Source organism: Lates calcarifer, linkage group LG9 (assembly GCF_001640805.2).
Source record: "Lates calcarifer isolate ASB-BC8 linkage group LG9, TLL_Latcal_v3, whole genome shotgun sequence".
In the NCBI taxonomy this organism is placed as follows: Eukaryota; Metazoa; Chordata; class Actinopteri; family Centropomidae; genus Lates; species Lates calcarifer.
The window spans coordinates 8,019,470-8,036,872 of record NC_066841.1 but is presented as its reverse complement, the minus strand read 5'-3'; the positions used below and the strand labels follow the sequence as shown (position 1 = coordinate 8,036,872).

General features: G+C 39.5%; 4 protein-coding genes across 10 annotated transcripts; 2 read left to right on the top strand and 2 right to left on the bottom strand.

The window, feature by feature from the left end:
- The first annotated feature begins 425 nt into the window (after window positions 1-425).
- Window positions 426-4,214, top strand: ube2g1b (ubiquitin-conjugating enzyme E2G 1b (UBC7 homolog, yeast)). Its single transcript, XM_018670446.2, has 6 exons — window positions 426-769; window positions 1,242-1,344; window positions 1,458-1,555; window positions 2,144-2,322; window positions 2,839-2,949; window positions 3,095-4,214. Exons 1-5 carry the CDS (start codon window positions 727-729, stop codon window positions 2,923-2,925), a joined length of 510 nt encoding a protein of 169 aa, XP_018525962.1. The 5' UTR covers window positions 426-726; the 3' UTR covers window positions 2,926-2,949; window positions 3,095-4,214.
- A 176-nt stretch (window positions 4,215-4,390) lies between these two features.
- arpc3 (actin related protein 2/3 complex, subunit 3) lies at window positions 4,391-7,805 on the bottom strand. The gene is made up of 7 exons (XM_018670445.2): window positions 7,666-7,805; window positions 7,189-7,288; window positions 6,595-6,671; window positions 6,122-6,190; window positions 5,743-5,869; window positions 5,126-5,220; window positions 4,391-4,672 (listed from the first exon to the last, which is right to left on the bottom strand). The coding sequence occupies exons 1-7, from the start codon at window positions 7,669-7,671 to the stop codon at window positions 4,610-4,612; spliced, it is 537 nt and encodes a 178-aa protein (XP_018525961.1). The 5' UTR covers window positions 7,672-7,805; the 3' UTR covers window positions 4,391-4,609.
- A 78-nt stretch (window positions 7,806-7,883) lies between these two features.
- Window positions 7,884-10,597, bottom strand: gpn3 (GPN-loop GTPase 3). 2 transcript variants are annotated; one of them, XM_018670437.2, is made up of 8 exons: window positions 10,298-10,597; window positions 10,025-10,133; window positions 9,287-9,454; window positions 9,017-9,141; window positions 8,758-8,873; window positions 8,557-8,653; window positions 8,341-8,469; window positions 7,884-8,244 (listed from the first exon to the last, which is right to left on the bottom strand). In XM_018670437.2, exons 1-8 carry the CDS (start codon window positions 10,343-10,345, stop codon window positions 8,179-8,181), a joined length of 858 nt encoding a protein of 285 aa, XP_018525953.1. In that variant the 5' UTR covers window positions 10,346-10,597; the 3' UTR covers window positions 7,884-8,178. The 2 variants fall into 2 exon arrangements, with proteins under 2 accessions (XP_018525953.1, XP_050928816.1); XM_051072859.1 differs by having other exon boundaries at window positions 10,303-10,597.
- Window positions 10,598-10,807: 210 nt separating this feature from the next.
- Window positions 10,808-15,607, top strand: rnf170 (ring finger protein 170). 6 transcript variants are annotated; one of them, XM_018670438.2, is made up of 7 exons: window positions 10,808-10,975; window positions 11,962-12,125; window positions 12,703-12,778; window positions 13,245-13,359; window positions 13,643-13,716; window positions 14,189-14,320; window positions 14,568-15,607. In XM_018670438.2, exons 2-7 carry the CDS (start codon window positions 11,986-11,988, stop codon window positions 14,835-14,837), a joined length of 807 nt encoding a protein of 268 aa, XP_018525954.1. In that variant the 5' UTR covers window positions 10,808-10,975; window positions 11,962-11,985; the 3' UTR covers window positions 14,838-15,607. The 6 variants fall into 6 exon arrangements, with proteins under 6 accessions (XP_018525954.1, XP_018525957.1, XP_018525960.1 ...); XM_018670441.2 differs by lacking the exon at window positions 10,808-10,975 and adding an exon at window positions 11,028-11,126; XM_018670444.2 differs by lacking the exon at window positions 10,808-10,975 and adding an exon at window positions 11,126-11,270.
- Window positions 15,608-17,403: the final 1,796 nt, after the last annotated feature.

Sequence of the window (17,403 nt, the reverse complement as noted above, 5' to 3'; positions counted from 1 at the left end):
AATTTTTACATGAACATTATACCTATTACTGTGATTGCTGAACACTTCACCTCAGAATATGCTGTTATATCAGCCTTCACTCCTCCGGGGAAGCTTTCCACATGATTTTAGAGCCTGGCTGCAGGGATTTGCTCCCATGCTGGCACAGGAGCATTTGTGAACTTAGGTGCATGAGGACTTGTCTTATAATGTATTTTGTACAACACTACTGGATACAAGGCCTAGAATATGAAGAGGAAATGTGCAATATTCATTACAAACCGCTTGAGGCAGTAATGCACCAGTGGGGGTACTGACTGCTGCAAAGTCACACAAACAAGAAAAGTTTTTTATATAGCTAAAATGTGCCCTGTGTCTTGCCTCACAGGCAGCACTTCCTTGGCTGTGTGAAGCGCTTTCGCTAAGATTAACAGTCCTAAATCTCGACTATATCCTGTACTCAGCCCTTAACTTTTATTTAACTGGCGGACTTTATCTGGGACAGTACACACACCCTGGAAGTAATGTTTGCCTGAGAGGTTACGTTGAGGGCAAAAATAGCCAGCTTTTCCCCTGACTTGAGTATTCTCCCTCTAGACTCATGTTGGTATTGTCAGACACGGAGACAGAGGAAAAAACGTGAACAGCACGCTAAACCTTCTTTGCCGAATGTTTTATTTAACCGTGTTGACAGTTAGTTGGCATTAGTTAATACAAATAACGAAGTTGAAAAGATATAACTACAAAATGACGGAACAGTCCTCCTTGTTACTGCGTAAACAACTAGCAGGTAAGTTAGCAAGCTAACCGTTGCTAATAAACTTCTCTAGCTTTCAGTTATTTCATATTGTATAGTATATTGCCACACACACACACACACACACACGAGAACAATAGCTGCGTTTAATTTGACTGTTGTTGTGTTTGGTTATTCTCCGTATTTTTATGTACGGATAACAGTGACATCAAAGTTGAAATGCACGTGTATAGATCGCGTGCAGTGCCAGACAGCTGATAGCCAGGATATGACTGTAAGGATAGCTGCTGTTGCTCAATAACTACTGAGGGTGTTTCAAAATCACCACGCTGTTTGTGCTTATCTTTCCTCCTATTTTTAAAAACTTTTTTATTGACTTTTCTCCAAGGGACAAGTAGCCTAGAAGGAGTTATACCACATGACGATATGATATATGTTTGACAGCATCAAAATTTGAAATACTTGTTAAAGAGTTACGCCAGACTAATTGCGTCTTAAATTTCAGAGCTCAACAAGAACCCAGTGGAAGGCTTTTCTGCGGGTCTTGTAGATGATGATGACATCTATCAGTGGGAGGTGGTCGTGATCGGACCTCAGGATACGTTATTGTGAGTGGAACTATTCACTGAATAACTTAAAGTCACTTGTAGTGACTGGAGAGTTGCATATTTGCTTAAATCCCCAGTGCACAATGTAACACCATCCTCTTTTTTGTTTACAGTGAAGGAGGGTTCTTCAAAGCCACCTTAACCTTTCCCCGTGACTATCCTTTGAGGCCTCCCAAGATGAAGTTTATCACAGAAATCTGGCATCCAAATGGTGAGAACTTCCTGGGCCACTGTATCTCTGTAATATGTAATATTACTAATAAAAATATATTAAAAAATTAAACATTATAAATAAGAGCTAATAATAATAAGAGTTAGGAAAGCAGAAAAACTATCATTTACATGTAGATTTTCCATTACAGAAGAAGTTTACATTTCTACTATATATATATATATATACTTTTTTTTAAGTTCAGGGTCTGTCCAGTATCTTAAAATTGATCATGTGATCATGTATGGGTTAAGAATCTATTTTTTGCCTCTTTTACAGTAAATGGCCCAAGCAATAACTAATCCTTTATGTTGAACTTATTCAGAAATAGGTAGTGGTTACAGATTCCTGTGTTAACATTTTAATAAAATGAAAATGTTGCCACTAGTTGCTGTAAATACTGTAGCTGCACTTAGCTGTATGAGAAAATTTTCTTGATTTCTTGGTTTTGAGAGTCTCTCAACTAGGTGCTTGATTAAGTACACAAGGGTTGACCTTGACAAGTGTGAAGCTGTACTATAATATCTGATCTTTTCTGAAGAAGTGAAAACTTGTTTGTAATCTTTGTGTATACTTGGTTTCTTGCAGTGGCAAAAAATGGTGATGTTTGCATCTCTATCTTGCACGAACCTGGTGAGGACAAGTATGGCTATGAGAAGCCTGAGGAGCGCTGGCTGCCAATCCATACAGTGGAGACCATAATGATCAGTGTTATATCCATGTTGGCAGACCCCAATGGAGACTCTCCCGCCAATGTGGATGCAGCTGTAAGTGCCTGCTGTCTCAAATAAGCATGCATGGGGTTAGTTTGCTAAACATTTTTCTTTGTCAGTGACAAATGTACACCAGACTTAATTGAGCATGAGTCTTTTTTTTTTTTTTTGACTTTTCTTCTCTATGTATACGTTTGAGGAAGGTTGCAAAGTATCTAAAGGTACAATAACATCAAAATGGTAATTGAAAGTCACCACTCAGTTTAGTCTATCTTTTCTACTGGAAATCCAAACAAATGAGCTGAGTGACGTGGGTCCCTGCAAGGGCAAATCACAGCCTGTCAAGGCCAAGCTGAGTTTTGGTTGGGTTAAAAGGGCTTATCTCTTTATCCAGAGGTGCTGCCTGGAGACAGAGAAAGGTGACAGTTTAAACTTGTGTTTGAAGTGGAGTAAACATCTGTCAGTCAGTTGTTGGAGCTTTTGTGCAAGAATTATGAATAAACGAAGCACAAGAGGAAGGGTTGCACAAATGAAATTGTTGACAGAGTTTTTGTGTGTCACACCATGCAGAAAGAGTGGAGGGAGGATCCTACAGGAGTTTTTAAGAAGAAGGTGGCCCGATGTGTCCGGAGGAGTCAAGAGATGGCTTTTGACTAAAGCCTCACTCCAGTCGTTGACATAGTGAGTACAACCACATGTGGGGATTGAAATCTGAAATGTTACTGTTGCTGCTCATTTATGTGAAATAATTTTAGTAAATAAATAGTAGTTTTATACAATTTCAACTTCAATTAAGATCTAAACTGAGATGTACATTTTGTTTTAGGTTGGAACTGCACAGGGGATTTGACAACTGATTATACTTCAGTCAGCTACAGTAGATGATTATGGGGCACAATTCTGTCAACATCAAATAGTTAGTCAGTAAGACAAAAAAGACTTGCAGGAAAAAAGTCTCTAAGCCCATGAATACTTCAGTACCATCAGCTGTGCTTTTTTTGAGCTGTCAAAATTTCTCTACCAATTTTTGCCTTTCAGTTTGAGAGTTGTTATTTATGAATATTTTTGAATGGCAGTGGCAATCACACTGCCAAAAGTTCCCATTTTACTTTTCAATTTTCCATCTTAAGATGGACAAGACAGTCTTTCTGCTCAAGCATCAGTCTTTCACTCAAAGAAAAATCAATTACACAGGTTATTGATGTTTTCCGTTATGTGCATACTTTTTGGGAAAAATTGCTCTTATAAATGCACCATTTCCAAATTTAGTTTACTTCATATATATACTTATTTATTTAGACTGAGACTATTTTAAGATGCATATTGTCTGTTTTGGAGGCTTTTTCTCTTTATTTTCAGCCTGCCACACTGAGCCATCCAGTCTATTGTTTAATAATCGATTATGCAGTTTTGGATTCATTAAAGAGATGGAAGATACAGACACTGGCATTCCTTTCCTGCACATTCTGAAGAGTTCTGCAGAGAAAGTGTTTCTTCTTTCCCTGAGGGGGGAAACTTATCATCCAGCACTGCCTTAACTTTGACTGCCAAGGAGGGACTGTGTCTGAAGGCTTATTTTTTAAGGCAGAAAATAACTATTGTGGACAAACCAAAGAGAACACACCAACTAATACTTTTTGTAATGAACATGCTACATTTTTACTTATGTAAATATAAACTATTTGTCCTTGTCATTGTACATGTTCAGAGAAAATGTATCCATCTTTCCTATGGGAGAGGTAGCATAGTAGTTCAGTGGCACGAATACCACCCATAAAGTGATTTCCTGATCAAGTGGCTCATGAGGGCTGAACAATAGTAATTAAATAATAGTAACATTTTTATGCCTTTTAAGGACACCATTTGGTGAGTAATGGGTGTGCAGTCATACCCACTTTTGAGGTCAATGAATGTTAGATTGTGAATAAAGGTCAATGTGGACATTGTTTAATGAGTGAGTGAAATGTTTGTGCCGCTCCAATGTACAACTTTGTCTGCATTCTTAAGCTGGTGTGTATGCATCTCACTTAAATACAACTTCCTTCAGAGCTATTGTTAATCAAGACTAAATGAGAATGTGCTCCTAAGTGGAAAGTGCAAGAAAAACACAGTACCACATTACTTTCCAATCTCCATGATTGCTTTATTGAATTAAGCACCAGCTCAATATGATCAAAATCCAGACAAGTAGCGATATATCCTTGGACTCAAAGAGTATAAAATCATCTTTCAGCAACACAAAAGCAGAACAACCCCCCCACCCCCCACCCACCCACCAAAAAAAAAAAAAAAAATCCATCCATGTTGCAGGTGTACAGTAGAAACTGGGGTCCTGAGTTGTTTACTGTCCAGGAGCTGACAGGCTTTTGTTCATAAACTGCTTCTTGACAAAGCACACCCACCACTGAAAGAAATAAAACTTTGTTAAGAAAACATTCTAAAGTTGCTGCACTCAAACAAAAAAAAAAGGTAACTAGGGGCCACACAGCTTATCAGTGCAGATATACTGCTGAAACCTGTACTCAACATGTTGATATATTTAGAGTTTAGTTTGAACAGAAATCCACATTTAATTGTTGAACCTTGTGAAACAGCTGCAGCTCAATTTTCTCTAATTTCCTCTTCTTAAGCGATATATTAAGCGATATATATATATATATATATATATATATATTTTTTTTTTTTTTTTATTGTGTTCATATATATATATATATATATATATATATAAACACAATTTAAACTACACTACAATTTCACTTTAATCAGAAAACGTGGGTCAGAGTTGGTGTGACCTATGCATATGCTAGTGAAATTCTGAAACCAGGTCATAATTGGCAATTATCTGGTGGAAACTCACCTTGCTGGGTTTGTCTGTCTGGGGGTCAAACACCCGATCGCATAGCCTCAAGCCGGTCTCCTGGCGGATCTGCTGGAGGTACGCCCTCATAGTCTCTACAAAAGGTTGCAGAGCCACTATTAGAACAATCACCAACATTGTTGCATACCGTTTTGACACTATTACATGAGGAAAGTCATTAGTAAACGCTATGTCATAACTGAGAAGGGGACCTCAGGCACAGCTTAAATTGTTGACCCTGTAACTTTTAATGTTTTCTTAACTTTAAAGAAAAAAGCCATTTACAGAAAAGCTCTAGGACACCACAGAAGCATGAAACAGCACTTCTAGCCACAGATCCTTAAAGCTGATGGGGGCCTGGTCAGCATTGCTATTTTTAGTTTGATATTAGTTCAGGCTGGGAATCAGCTGAAATACAAGAAGGGTACAAGGAAACTGGTGCTAATTCAAGGTAGTGAAACAGCATAAATGGATCTAAGTGATTCACAGCTAACAATCAGTAGAAATAAGGTGAAATGTCCAACCAAGCAAGACTTCTTGTTTTTTTTTTAATGTTTGGTAACATTCCTCAGGCAGCCCAACACATATAAAACCCTGTTTATGGAGCTGGTTCTTACCTTCCTCCTGTTTGTTTGCAGGTTTAGCGTACATAGCATTAAGAGGGAAGCCAGGTTCTCCAGGAATGGGGAAATTGGTGATGCCCAGAGTGTACATCTCTTTCTCTCCCTGACTCCTGGAGCTGCACTGTAAAGAGCAACACACATGCCAATGCAGAGGGTGAGATTTATAAAAAATCTTTAGCTCATCTGTTTTACTAGCATACATTTAAACAGGCATTCAAGCTGCTAATTCCTTCTCCATGTGTGCGAGGAAAAACAATTCACATTCAACTTATTTAATGGCTCCTTAAAAACCATCTGGTGAGCCCTTTGAGTGTCCCCAGCCTTTACCTGATTTGTTGTCGCACATATTAGGATTTGCATGAATGCACCTTACCTTCTGTAGCCTTTTTAGGCACTCAGAAATGTAGAGTGTGACATAGATCAGTGTCCTGTCAGCCTCGTTCTGAAAGAAACAAATACACACACAAATATTACTTAGTTTGATCAGTATAGCTACAGTCAGGTCTGGATGGTAAGCGGTTGCATAGTTGCAACAAAAAAAATCCTCCCTCCACTCTTTGTAACTATGCAGTGCTGAGGGGAGTGGGAGGCAGCAAGCTTGGGCATGTGGATGAACAAAGTGCACAGCTGCTTCATGACACAAAGACAGATGAGATACACACTAGTTCCTTGCTAATATCTTAACTGTCAACACTTCTCTCTTCTTTTTTTAATTTTTTTTTAGATTTGTCTGTGTCAGTTTGGTGGCAGTTAAGTTCTTTTACGCTTTATGCACATAAATGTTCATTTAAATATTTTGGTGACCATAGATAAAGGATAAATGCAAGCTGCCAACACATATCTTACCTTGATTTCGTAGTTCTTAAAGAACACATTGGCTTTGAAGTAGTAGATAGCCTCATCAATGATGTCAGAATCTACGCCTGAAATGAAAAATGATACATATAAATAAATAGAAGACTTTAGATGAATTCATTAATATGATGACTTCAATAATTTAACAAGTGTTGTGAAACTGGGTTTATTAATATGAAGAGTTATTTCCTGTTTTAGTCACCATGTATCTTTTTTTTTCATTATGTGGTAAACTCCTATTTTTAAATTGTGATCTAAAGGCAGCTGAGAAACCTTATACACATTATAATCACATGAGCCGAGAAGGACAAATGCTCACTCGCTTTATAGACACTAAAAAGTTGAAAACTTTTTTGAAGAAGTTAAACTTGAGGATGCACTCTTCAGGCCATATATGGAAGTGAAGCTGAGGCATGTATCAGGAACTAAGCAACGTGTCATAACAAGAAATGAACCCGGCACAAAACGAGTGCGAAAGCGAGAGAAAAAGACTTTAAAAACTAAACAAGGTGTATGTATTGTGTACTGTGGTCAAGAGGGATTGACTCCACTTTGAGCTACTTAAAAATCACCATACAGCCTTACCGTCTCCTCTGGCTGGTCCCTTGAATTGAGTTTTGAGGGGCAGCAGAGCCATGTTCCCCACCAGCCTGGTTTCGGGCATCATCAGGCTTGAGTGATACGCCTTAAAAACGGAGAAAAGAAGTTGCTGTCACGTACAGTTTACTGGGAATAGCATCAGTGACATCTCTGCTATCGGCACCGCTGTTGTAACATATGCGCTATCACCACACTAAATAATATTTTTTTATAAATATGACACTAAGAAACATGAACAGCCAAGTTACGACGGTAAATGTATTATTTCTGACATTTCCGATATCATTAAATTGTGGTTAAATGCTAACATGGCTAGCCAACTATGCTAACGAGACTCGTCATCAGAGCTAGCGTAAACTCGGAGGGCCCACTGTCACCCACCGGAGTTTCGGTGCAGGTTTTTCGCTCTAAACCATAAAATAAAAGCTCCTGCATAGTATTTATCATGTAAGGTTTACTCACCGGCATGTTGAGTGATAAATTTATCAGTCCAACTGCTCAGCGAGAGAAAAATACTAGCACCGCAGGACGTTGCTTCCGCCTGTCCCACCCTGCAGCTTTACAGGAAGTGGCTACATGTCATGTAGGGCAGTGACCACATGAGGGTGCTAGCGCAACACAACCATGGACTGTATGAACACAACACAACACGCGAATAATTTCTTCACAATGACAGACAAGAATTTTGAGGAATATTTTATTCAAAAATATATATGTATTTATTAACAGCTCTTTAAACTTCAACATTATCCCTAAAATAATGAAACATAAATGGATTTAAATCATAAATTCCTTGAGTCATCAAAGTGGCTTCTAAAAACAAAACCTTCTAAACATATGACCCAAGCTATTCATGTTTTTCCACAGATGTCCCTTCATCAGTGTCCTTGCTGTCACATGCCATTCTCTTCTTCTCCATTTGTTTCCATCTCACATAAAGTATTTTTCACAGCATCCCAGGAGTAACATTCTTCTTCAGCTGTCTACTTTGCCTTGAAAAATCTCATCGTAATTTAGGTTAGCTGGCTCTTCCTCATTCTCCTGCAGAAAAAGGAAAAGATGGGTTAATGGTCAAATGCAATGTAATTACGGCATGTTGTTTAAGTATATGTTGTGTGCTTTTGTTTGTTTCTTCACCTTTGGCTCCTTGAACTCCAGGTCCTCTCCATACTGTATAGAGAAGTCGATGTGTTGTAGAACTATGTTAATACCCTCCTCGTCTGTGCGGTCAAAAGGCAAGAATCTCACCATACTGTAGTCATCAATCTGGATACACAGGCAGAGAGGTTGACTCATTAAAAAAATTTAAATTCTGACTCAAAACTAAAGTATCAAATTCAGGGCCGCACTTACCAGACCACAGATGGCTTGAGTCAGCTTCTTGAACTTTGTGCTTCTGATGGTATCAGAGTTATCTTCCATCATTGAGTACATATCTGGGTCCAGATACCTTGTGAAAAAGAAAGCAAACCATGATGAATGCTGCTTCCAGATGAAAGAACTGGACACACATAATATTGTTGTAGTGTTATCCTGTGCTCGTGTGAAACTTACTTTTCAATTTCCTTCTTGGCTTTGGGACTGAGCAAGTCCATTTTCGTCATTATGTTTACTTGAGGAATCTCTAATGACACCATAGCACTCAGGGCAGCCATGACACCTGAGATGAACTGCAGTTAGGGAAGAGGGAAGATGTGGGACTTCAAGTTTACTGTCATTGCAACATTAAGTGCAGTTCATTGCAGAAATGAGATGTTTTTGAAAAAACATGCTAAACAACATGATAAACAGATGATGATGTTGGAGAGATTACCTTAAAAGACTCCACCATGAACTGGGAGTCAACCAGAAAGACCCCACACACCCGAAACTCCCACTGCTGGAGCTGCTCCACCAGCTGCCTCATTACAGGGAGGTGTGTATAAAGTTCAATCTGACCTGCAAAAACAAGCCATTTGTCAAAACTGCGATACTGTGATAACACCTACCAAATTTTCCCCCTTCACCCTCTCACTAACACTACAAAGAGAAACTCTAAGTCAGCCTTGCACTGGCTTCAGCATACCCCCGCCAGGACGTTTACCTGGGCAGTCAAACAATATGTAGTCATCTTCTACATGACCTAAGCTTTCTTCCAGCCAATCAAAGTTGTTGGCAAAGTATTCCATGCAGAAGACCAGGCCTCCGTTGGGGCCAAATCTGAGGGAATCATCTTCCATCACGTCATCCACCTGGATGAGCTCACGGATGTCTGAGGACACAGAAACAATGAGGTTGTCATGTGGATCATAAAGATGAAAACATTAATCTTACTAACATTTTATGCCCTTTTCTCTTGTATATTTAGATAGTTGGATCTATCCATTAACAGTAAACCACAGTTCAGGGTTTTAAAGTAGACCTAAAACACAATTTACACTCAACATATCTCAAGGAAATTTCAATCGAACGCAACTGGTCTTAGTTATTGTCTAAGAGGACGTTTCACCTCTCATCCAAGAGGCTTCATCACTTCATGCTCCCAGCCTGGTCAGATGCGAGTATGAAGTGATGAAGCCTCTTGGATGAGAGGATGGATGAGAGAATAACTAAGTCCAGTTGCATTCGACTGAAATTTCCTTGAGATAACTATGACCTGGATGAATGAGAATATTCACAGACTACACTCAACATAGGGATGTAGTAACAAACCATTTGAGTCTCTTCTTTTTACCATAGCCCACTTTATTTAGTAGCCTTTCTGGTCTGGTTAATATACGGGCTAACCCTTTGTTATTAATTGTAATTACCCTTCAGTGTAGAGAAAACATGCTGTATTCACCTGCCATGACAGGGTAGTCAAAGTGCTCAGCTGCTGGGTCTAGATTGACCACCTGGACTGAGCGGTTTAGGGACTCTGAATGCTGGACCATGGTGGAGCAGTAGGTACTCTGGAATAAAAAAAATTCCAACAATAAATGAATAAAAGTCAGATGTCACTTGGTGAACTTGGTCTATGTGGAAGACAAGACAACCTCATGCCTTAGCATAGTGCATTAGCCGAATAGCATAACAAGGCATTTCAGCAAATTTACATGACTGTCTGATAACGTACTTTACCGCTGCCCGCCGGGCCCATCACTAGCTGTGCATAACGAGGCATTCTGCCTCAATAAAAAAAAGTCTTGCGGTAAAATGAAGTCCTTTTATTTGCTAGCGGCAGCTAGCTATATTTTCTAAACGGGTGCGCTGTTAGTACTTCTTCTTGTTTTAAGTGACAGTCACACTTGTTGTAAGTTGTACTAGTGCCACCTGCTGGTCAGAGAGGGAAATAAAATGAAGCACACATGGAAAGAGGATTGATTGGTTTGTCGGTTTGGATTCTGATTTAGCCGCGGCTTTGATATCTTTCAGAGGGAAATCAAAAAAACATAAACAGCTGTTCTGTTTAGAGCTGACCTGCAAAGGCAACTTTAGTGGTGTATTTTAGCTCTGATCAGAACTACCAACCACCAACTGTCCTTGGAGTGCGGCAGTGCGCCTAGCGTCTAAATTGACAATCCCAGAAGAAGAAGGGGAGGAAGGAGAGGGGGGAGAGAAGTGGGAAGTAACAAACTGAAACAGAATGCAAAACTGATGCAACTAATGGCAAAGCTGCCATACTCGCTCACAACGTGACAGTATAACTGAGTCTCTAAAACCTATCATTACTGGAGAGATAGAAAGACAATGTCCCGGGGGAATGAATGGAGTTGACAAGTAAAGCCTTTGGAGAAAGGTGGACGTCTTCTAGGTGGGTGAGGTTGTTGTTCTCTGTCCTAGACGTAGTTGTCGGGTTACGTAGACGCTACTAGCGCGATTGTGCTCTTGTGGTGCAGCGTTACTCTTTGGCTGCTAAACGCAGCAGCCAGACCAAAGACGTTCTTAGCTAACCAGGCAAAAGGGTAGCTATGTTTATGATTATGGCCCGATTGAGCTCGGATTTAGTAGACAAGCCGCTTGTTTTCTAGCGGTGTTTAATAACTCGAGCTACTGTCCAACGGCGGAGGCGCTGCCAAAAGCGAAACGACACAACGTTAGCCATCAACGTCAGCAGTATTCATAAATGAATTACAGCGTATTATTAGCGAGTCAAGGCTAACGGTAAACTTGGCTAGCAGTGTGGAGATGAGTCACTGTAAGCTTATGGCAGACTTATAATATCAGGATAGTAAACATCGCTGGCTTTTTATTATGTGATCTTTGTACTAGACTGTCTGACAAGTACTCCTTGAAATTTAACATTAATTGTCCAGCAGTGTCAGTTGCTAGTTTGGTAGATGTGCTAACGATAACACTTGCAGACTCACCAATGTTGTAGCAACTTAATGCAAACAGTTCGTAAATGACTCCAGGTTTGTAGTTTAATATTGAAAATGCAACTCGTTTACATATCTTAAAACCACTCAAACGTTTTAATTTAAGTAAGTAAATGACAGAACTTCACTTGACAGTCGCTGAAAACATGGAACAGTTACAACTAAAGGCATCATTGTTTTGGTACATTGATCACAGCAAACTCTGTGTGGCTGTAGTTCAGTGAACAATCTAAATGTATTATTTGGTGTAGTATCTTGTAGATTAGATTATTTAGAGTACTGTGCTATTTTAGGCTACTATGCTGGCCCCTGGTACCTTAAAAGACTTGTACTTACATTCAGATAATTATAATAATTAAGTGCTCTGTTAATTTATTCTCCCGTTAAGTGATAACCTCATTTTTGTCTCTTTTTTTTCCAGTATTGTAGACTATGAGTGTGGGTGATGGAGGACAATCAATGTGGGGATGTGGACTACCTGATCCAAGATGAGGACACCCTCATTGAAGGCGTCAGCAACCAGGTCTTATTTGTTGTGGTGCTCAGTGTCACCTTCCTCGCAGGCCTCCTCACTCTGCTCTGCAGGTAAGCAGTAAATTCAGGCTGATATTAATACAAAGTAATATCACAAACTTTGTATTATAATAGATAAAGTTGCTATAAAGTTTGGAGAAACTCTGTCTGAAAATAAATAATCTTTTCAGTTTAAAGTGATTAATGCAACTCTGGTTGCACAATCTGGTATAGTTATTATATTCCATTAAACACTAAATCGTTTCTGCTGGCTCAGTCTCATATACACTAGTTTGTGTCCATGATTAGCTTAGCTGTAGGCAAACTTAATAATTAATCTAGCTCAGATATTTAAATTCTCTCTATAATTCAAATGAAAGTAGCCTTGTTTTTTGATTGTTTTGATTGTTCATATAGCTGGAAAGCAGCCAAGCAGACACATTAAAAGTGGCTCTTCATAGCCAAATGATAATACAAAACTTTGCCTAGTCTTTTGCATCAAAAGTTTTTGTTTGATGAAAGAATTTGGATATAAAATCATCCTGCTCGTTTGCATCGCCAACAACACTTGACTCAGGTTTTCGTGCTCTTACATGTTTACAGTTTCAGCTCAGGAATATTGATGCCAAATACTTGCCCTTCTTTGCAGACAAGAGCAGCAGAACATTCATCCTGAGAATCAGGAGCACGTTCGAGCCGTCCGACAACAACTGCAAACAGAGCAGGTACACAGGCAAAACAACTTTAGCCTTTCTGGCCAAATATGGTTAATAAGTTTTTTTGTTTTTTGTTATTTTTTTTTTGTTTGTTTTTTGGGAAGATGAATACAATGTAAAGTAGTTATAGAATTGTAAAATATTTTAAACTATATGACAGTACTGTTTTCAAATGCCTGCAATGCATGCCTTTGCAGGCATTGGAAGCTATCATCCCTTTCATGCACCAGTTGAACTAAATGTAGTATTTGCATTGTGTTTTTAATGAGAGCAAGCTTTAAAATATTATTATGTTATATTTTGTTTTGGAATGTCTCTTAAGTATTCAGGCCAGAAAGTAGTAGAAAGCTGGTTGGTGACTGGTTTATATTTCAGTGAGAGTGCAAATTTCTAAAACATCTGTTCTATAATTACTTGTATATTAAACTTTTATATGTGTTTTTAAAGTTTTATGTTCCTCATTTCTCTCTGTCAGGATGAAAATCCTCAGGCAGAGGCCCGGCAGCAGTATTACACCGACATGTCTTGTCCTGTGTGTTTACAGCAAGCTGTTCTTCCTGTGGAAACAAACTGTGGACACCTTTTCTGTGGTAAGACAACAGTACAGATTCCAGTAATACTCACTGGACAAAGTTGTTAGTGTAAGCTGGCACGGCTTATCTTCACATACTTAGCATAAATCAGGATGAACATAGAATTCATTTGTAAAAATACAAATGAATCAATTCATACTTATCATAAATACTTAATTTCCCTGAGGGAGTCATCCCAAAGGGATCAATAAAGTCTAGTCTAAGTCATTATTGAGAGGTATGTGTCTTTAAAAAAATATTAGTGCTTTTATGAGTTAGTGATGGTCCTTTTCCTGTATAGGCTCCTGCATTATAGCATACTGGAGGTATGGCACCTGGCTGGGTGCTATTAACTGTCCCATCTGCAGACAAATGGTAAGGCATGTAATAATTCTTGGATGTAGAATACTTAACTAAGACCTTTACTTTTAGCTTTCATTCCATTATTTCTTTGCATGCCAGACATACTGGTAGATGTTATGACCCCTTGTTTGCAAATTTATCCATATATAGAAATTCTCCAAAGCTAAACTCAAAGCCAAACTCTCATCTGTTAAGACCTGTACATCTGAAATACGTTCTCTCATTTTCAGTTTGTTTTCTGTCAATGTCAAAGTATTAGTCAGAAAAAGAGAATGAGTGTCAATGAGAGTGTTGGTGGTAGTCTTCATCCCCCTTCAGACAGCCCCTTCGCCTTACTCACCGGTTTGGTCCAAGCTTGATTCATCTTTGGGTACACAGTGTTACTGTACCCAAAGTTATGTCTGTTAAAGCAGGTTTAATCCCAACATTTCATGTTGGCATCACCGTTGTCATATATTGAGCAATTTTTTTTCCATTTTCCCAGGTGACATTGCTATTCCCGCTATTTCATGAGCACGCCACTCCTCAGAGGGTCCAGGATGGCGAGGCAGAGCCTCAGCTTATATTACGAGACATCAACGATTACAACCGCAGGTTCTCAGGCCAGCCAAGATCTGTGAGTATAATACAGCCAGGTACATATTTAGGCTGCAGTAGTTACAGGTTAGCTTGGCCTAGTTCATGCAATATTCATACTTAAATTACTATCTGTGATTAGAAAAACAACAGTTCTTGTAAAAGGAATAGGCTGAAGATGCTACTAGAGACATTTTAGTATGCAAATGAGATACTGTGCAGTACATTATAATTCAGGGGGGTATATTTAGAACAGACTTAATATTTCCTCTCCTCTGTCTCCACAGTATATGGACAGGCTGCGAGATGTGCCCACCCTGCTTCGTCATGCCTTTAGGGAGATGTTTTCTGTGGGTGGCCTCTTCTGGATGTTCAGGATTCGAATTCTTCTCTGCCTAGTCGGCGCAATCACCTACCTGGCGTCGCCACTCGACATCCTCCCTGAGGCACTTTTTGGTCTCCTGGGATTCATGGATGATTTCTTTGTAATCCTGCTTCTCTTTGTTTACATCTCTATCATGTACAGGGAGGTGGTCACGCAGAGACTGAACGGTTAGGTGATCACTCATGAAAAAGGCCTCAGCAGCTGAGGTGGACATGTAAAGACAGAATACTTGTTCAAAGGACAGTTCATTAACAATGCCGGTTCTCTCAGAAGGGCTAACTTTAAAGCCTGGGCCGTTACATTATCACTGGAGAAGAGCTAGCTGAGGACTTAGCTCTGAATGTTGACTCTGTATATACAGTTCATCATTAATGGTTTATAGGTTGAATGTGGTCAAACCCAACAACAGTACAACATAAGGAGAGCTGTGGAGGGATGTGATATACTTTGAATCAGACACTGCAGTAAGTCATGGGCAGCCCTAACTGAATGACTAGCATAACTTCAAGCCAATCCTCTGACAACCTTGCCAAAAGCAGTCATTTTGTTAATGTGCATATCATCATAATTGAGACAGTGTTGTAATGTAATGTGATCTTGAATGTTCTGTCTTAATTATGCATATAAAGCTGGCTGCCTGCTGCGGTCAGGTTGTCACCTGCCAGACGAAGGAGCGTTGCAAGACCCATCTTCCTGTTTGGTCAGTCACACGGATGATGCACTTATTGAAGTAACTGGTGGCTATGCACATTTATAATGACATGAAAAACACAGCTTTCATGCTTTTCGTGAAAATCACAGAATCATTTTACCTGCAACAGTCAAATCTGATGAAACCTGCATGTATCCATGTGAAGCGACAAAGCACAAGACAATGCTTAATGATTTCTCGAATGGCAGATTTTTATTTCAGAAATAAAGTACTCTTGATCACAAAAAGAAGCCAAACCAAGGGTATCAAGGAGTAATTACGGTTCTTGTTGAATGTAAGCTTACTCAACTTATGAACATTGACTTACTATCTCAAAGTTTACCTTGCCACTCTAAAGATAATTACAAGTCTGGATGTTTACCTCTATACAATTTTTTTCTCTGTACAGTCAATCTTTTGTAAATAGGACTAGGTGTATATAAAAGGAATACGTAGACTCAGACTGTAGAAGTGATCATTTGGAGATCTCTGTTAAGAACTTATGCTGGTGCACAGTAAAGATGCAGTTCTTGTTGGCTACCTCTTTGACTTGTGACCCTGTAAATGAAACAACTGCTTTAGCTTGAAGTGAGATATTCCCTTTTCTGGTTTAATTATCTGATAAAAGTATCAGAGACCAGAATTTATTCAGCACGTTTCAAGGATAAAAGCAGAACAGAGACAGTCGTCAAGAGTAAGTATCTTAAATCTGTTCCTGTACAACTTTCCTTAGTACCCTGAAGTTTCTGTGAGTCCCGGAGGGGTCTCGACCCTCAGGCCCAAAATGGCTGCTTCAGAGCTGTAGCCGAAACTGTATCCACACCATTTGCTCTCTTAGGGCACTTATTAGCTGAGCCAGCATTGGCCTTCATGGTCACGAATAGAAGGAGGAGGTTGTGGTTGAGGTTCACGTGGCAGATCAACAGTCAACTGTAAAATTCATTCAGTTTGATTGACAGCTCCAGATCACTAGAAAAGACCCATTGGTTCCCTCTTGGAATGTCATGTTAAGGTGTGGCACATGCCAAGCCATGTCTTACCTTTCTGCTGTCCTTGCTGATTAGCATCTCCTCCACTTTGTCTCTAAGGTATCTCAGCAACCTCCACCCTTTTGTTTCAGGTAGGTAAACTGAAGCCAACGAAAGCAGCATGTGTTGTAAGTGTTTCTGCTGTTCTACAGCTGAGAACCGGTTAGATGAGAGTCTTACCCTGGTGGGAAAATACTGTAGCTGCTGTAGGAGTCAGTGCTTTGGCACCTTTTGCATACACTCCCAAGTGCACATCAAAATGCATAAACAATCCTGTGATTGTCTTTGATGGATTCAATAACTACTTGTCAGTCAGGATCCTTGTCATGACTTTCGCAGTTTACTGAGTTTGGTAGTGTGCCTCTGCTCTGATGATGTTCCACGCAAATCTGTCTTAGCATGATACGGCGTTGTCTCTGAGCACAACCCCTCTGTCTTCTCTGAAGGAAGTGAGTCAGCTGTGCACTTTTCCCAAACTTGGCTCTTCACTGTTCAGTGAAGGGGGGTAGATGAGGCAGCTATTCATATAATGAACTGCTTCAGTTTTGGCTGCAAGTCAGTGGGAGGGTTGTTGAGTTCATTTTCCAGCTTATTTAACTAACCACATGCTACTGCAAACTACTGAAGCTTAGCACCTTCAGAATTAATCAAGTGCCATTTTCAAATTAGTTTTTCCCAAAGTATTTGGTTGTATAACCCTTTAAGTTCCCATCGTTGTAGCTGAATAAATTGTAGAGCTCAGATAATGTAATGTCAGACATATGTAACAGATCCTGTTACATATGGATCCTTGATCCAGCAAGCCAGTGTCCTTTGTAATTTATATTTTTTCTTCCCTGCCCCTAAAATTGGCCTATATGACACTAAAAATATAATCTAGCTTTAAAGTATATTCCATATCCTTCATGTCAAGGAGGATTTTCTGTACACTGTTGGAGCTTTTTTCTATAACGGTGGAAGTTTTCCTTTAAATACATTGCAAACTCCGCCCACCCAACCCTCCTCTGGTAGACGCCGGA

Bases quoted from the DNA above. Each gene is read 5' to 3' on its own strand.
- ube2g1b (XM_018670446.2), top strand. From the start codon at position 727: ATGACGGAACAGTCCTCCTTGTTACTGCGTAAACAACTAGCAG. The intron at 770-1,241 runs GTAAGTTAGCAA...CTTAAATTTCAG, and splicing joins ACTGCGTAAACAACTAGCAG to AGCTCAACAAGAACCCAGTG. The intron at 1,345-1,457 runs GTGAGTGGAACT...TTTTGTTTACAG, and splicing joins GGACCTCAGGATACGTTATT to TGAAGGAGGGTTCTTCAAAG.
- arpc3 (XM_018670445.2), bottom strand. The intron at 5,221-5,742 runs GTAAGAACCAGC...AACCTTTTGTAG, and splicing joins TGCAAACAAACAGGAGGAAG to AGACTATGAGGGCGTACCTC. The intron at 4,673-5,125 runs GTGAGTTTCCAC...TATTTCTTTCAG, and splicing joins AGACAGACAAACCCAGCAAG to TGGTGGGTGTGCTTTGTCAA.
- gpn3 (XM_018670437.2), bottom strand. From the start codon at position 10,345: ATGCCTCGTTATGCACAGCTAGTGATGGGCCCGGCGGGCAGCGGTAAA. The intron at 9,455-10,024 runs GTGAATACAGCA...CTGTGTCCTCAG, and splicing joins TGACTACCCTGTCATGGCAG to ACATCCGTGAGCTCATCCAG. The intron at 8,654-8,757 runs GTAAGTTTCACA...CTTTTTCACAAG, and splicing joins GCCAAGAAGGAAATTGAAAA to GTATCTGGACCCAGATATGT.
- rnf170 (XM_018670438.2), top strand. From the start codon at position 11,986: ATGGAGGACAATCAATGTGGGGATGTGGACTACCTGATCCAAGATGAG. The intron at 12,126-12,702 runs GTAAGCAGTAAA...CCTTCTTTGCAG, and splicing joins CTCCTCACTCTGCTCTGCAG to ACAAGAGCAGCAGAACATTC. The intron at 14,321-14,567 runs GTGAGTATAATA...CTGTCTCCACAG, and splicing joins TCTCAGGCCAGCCAAGATCT to TATATGGACAGGCTGCGAGA.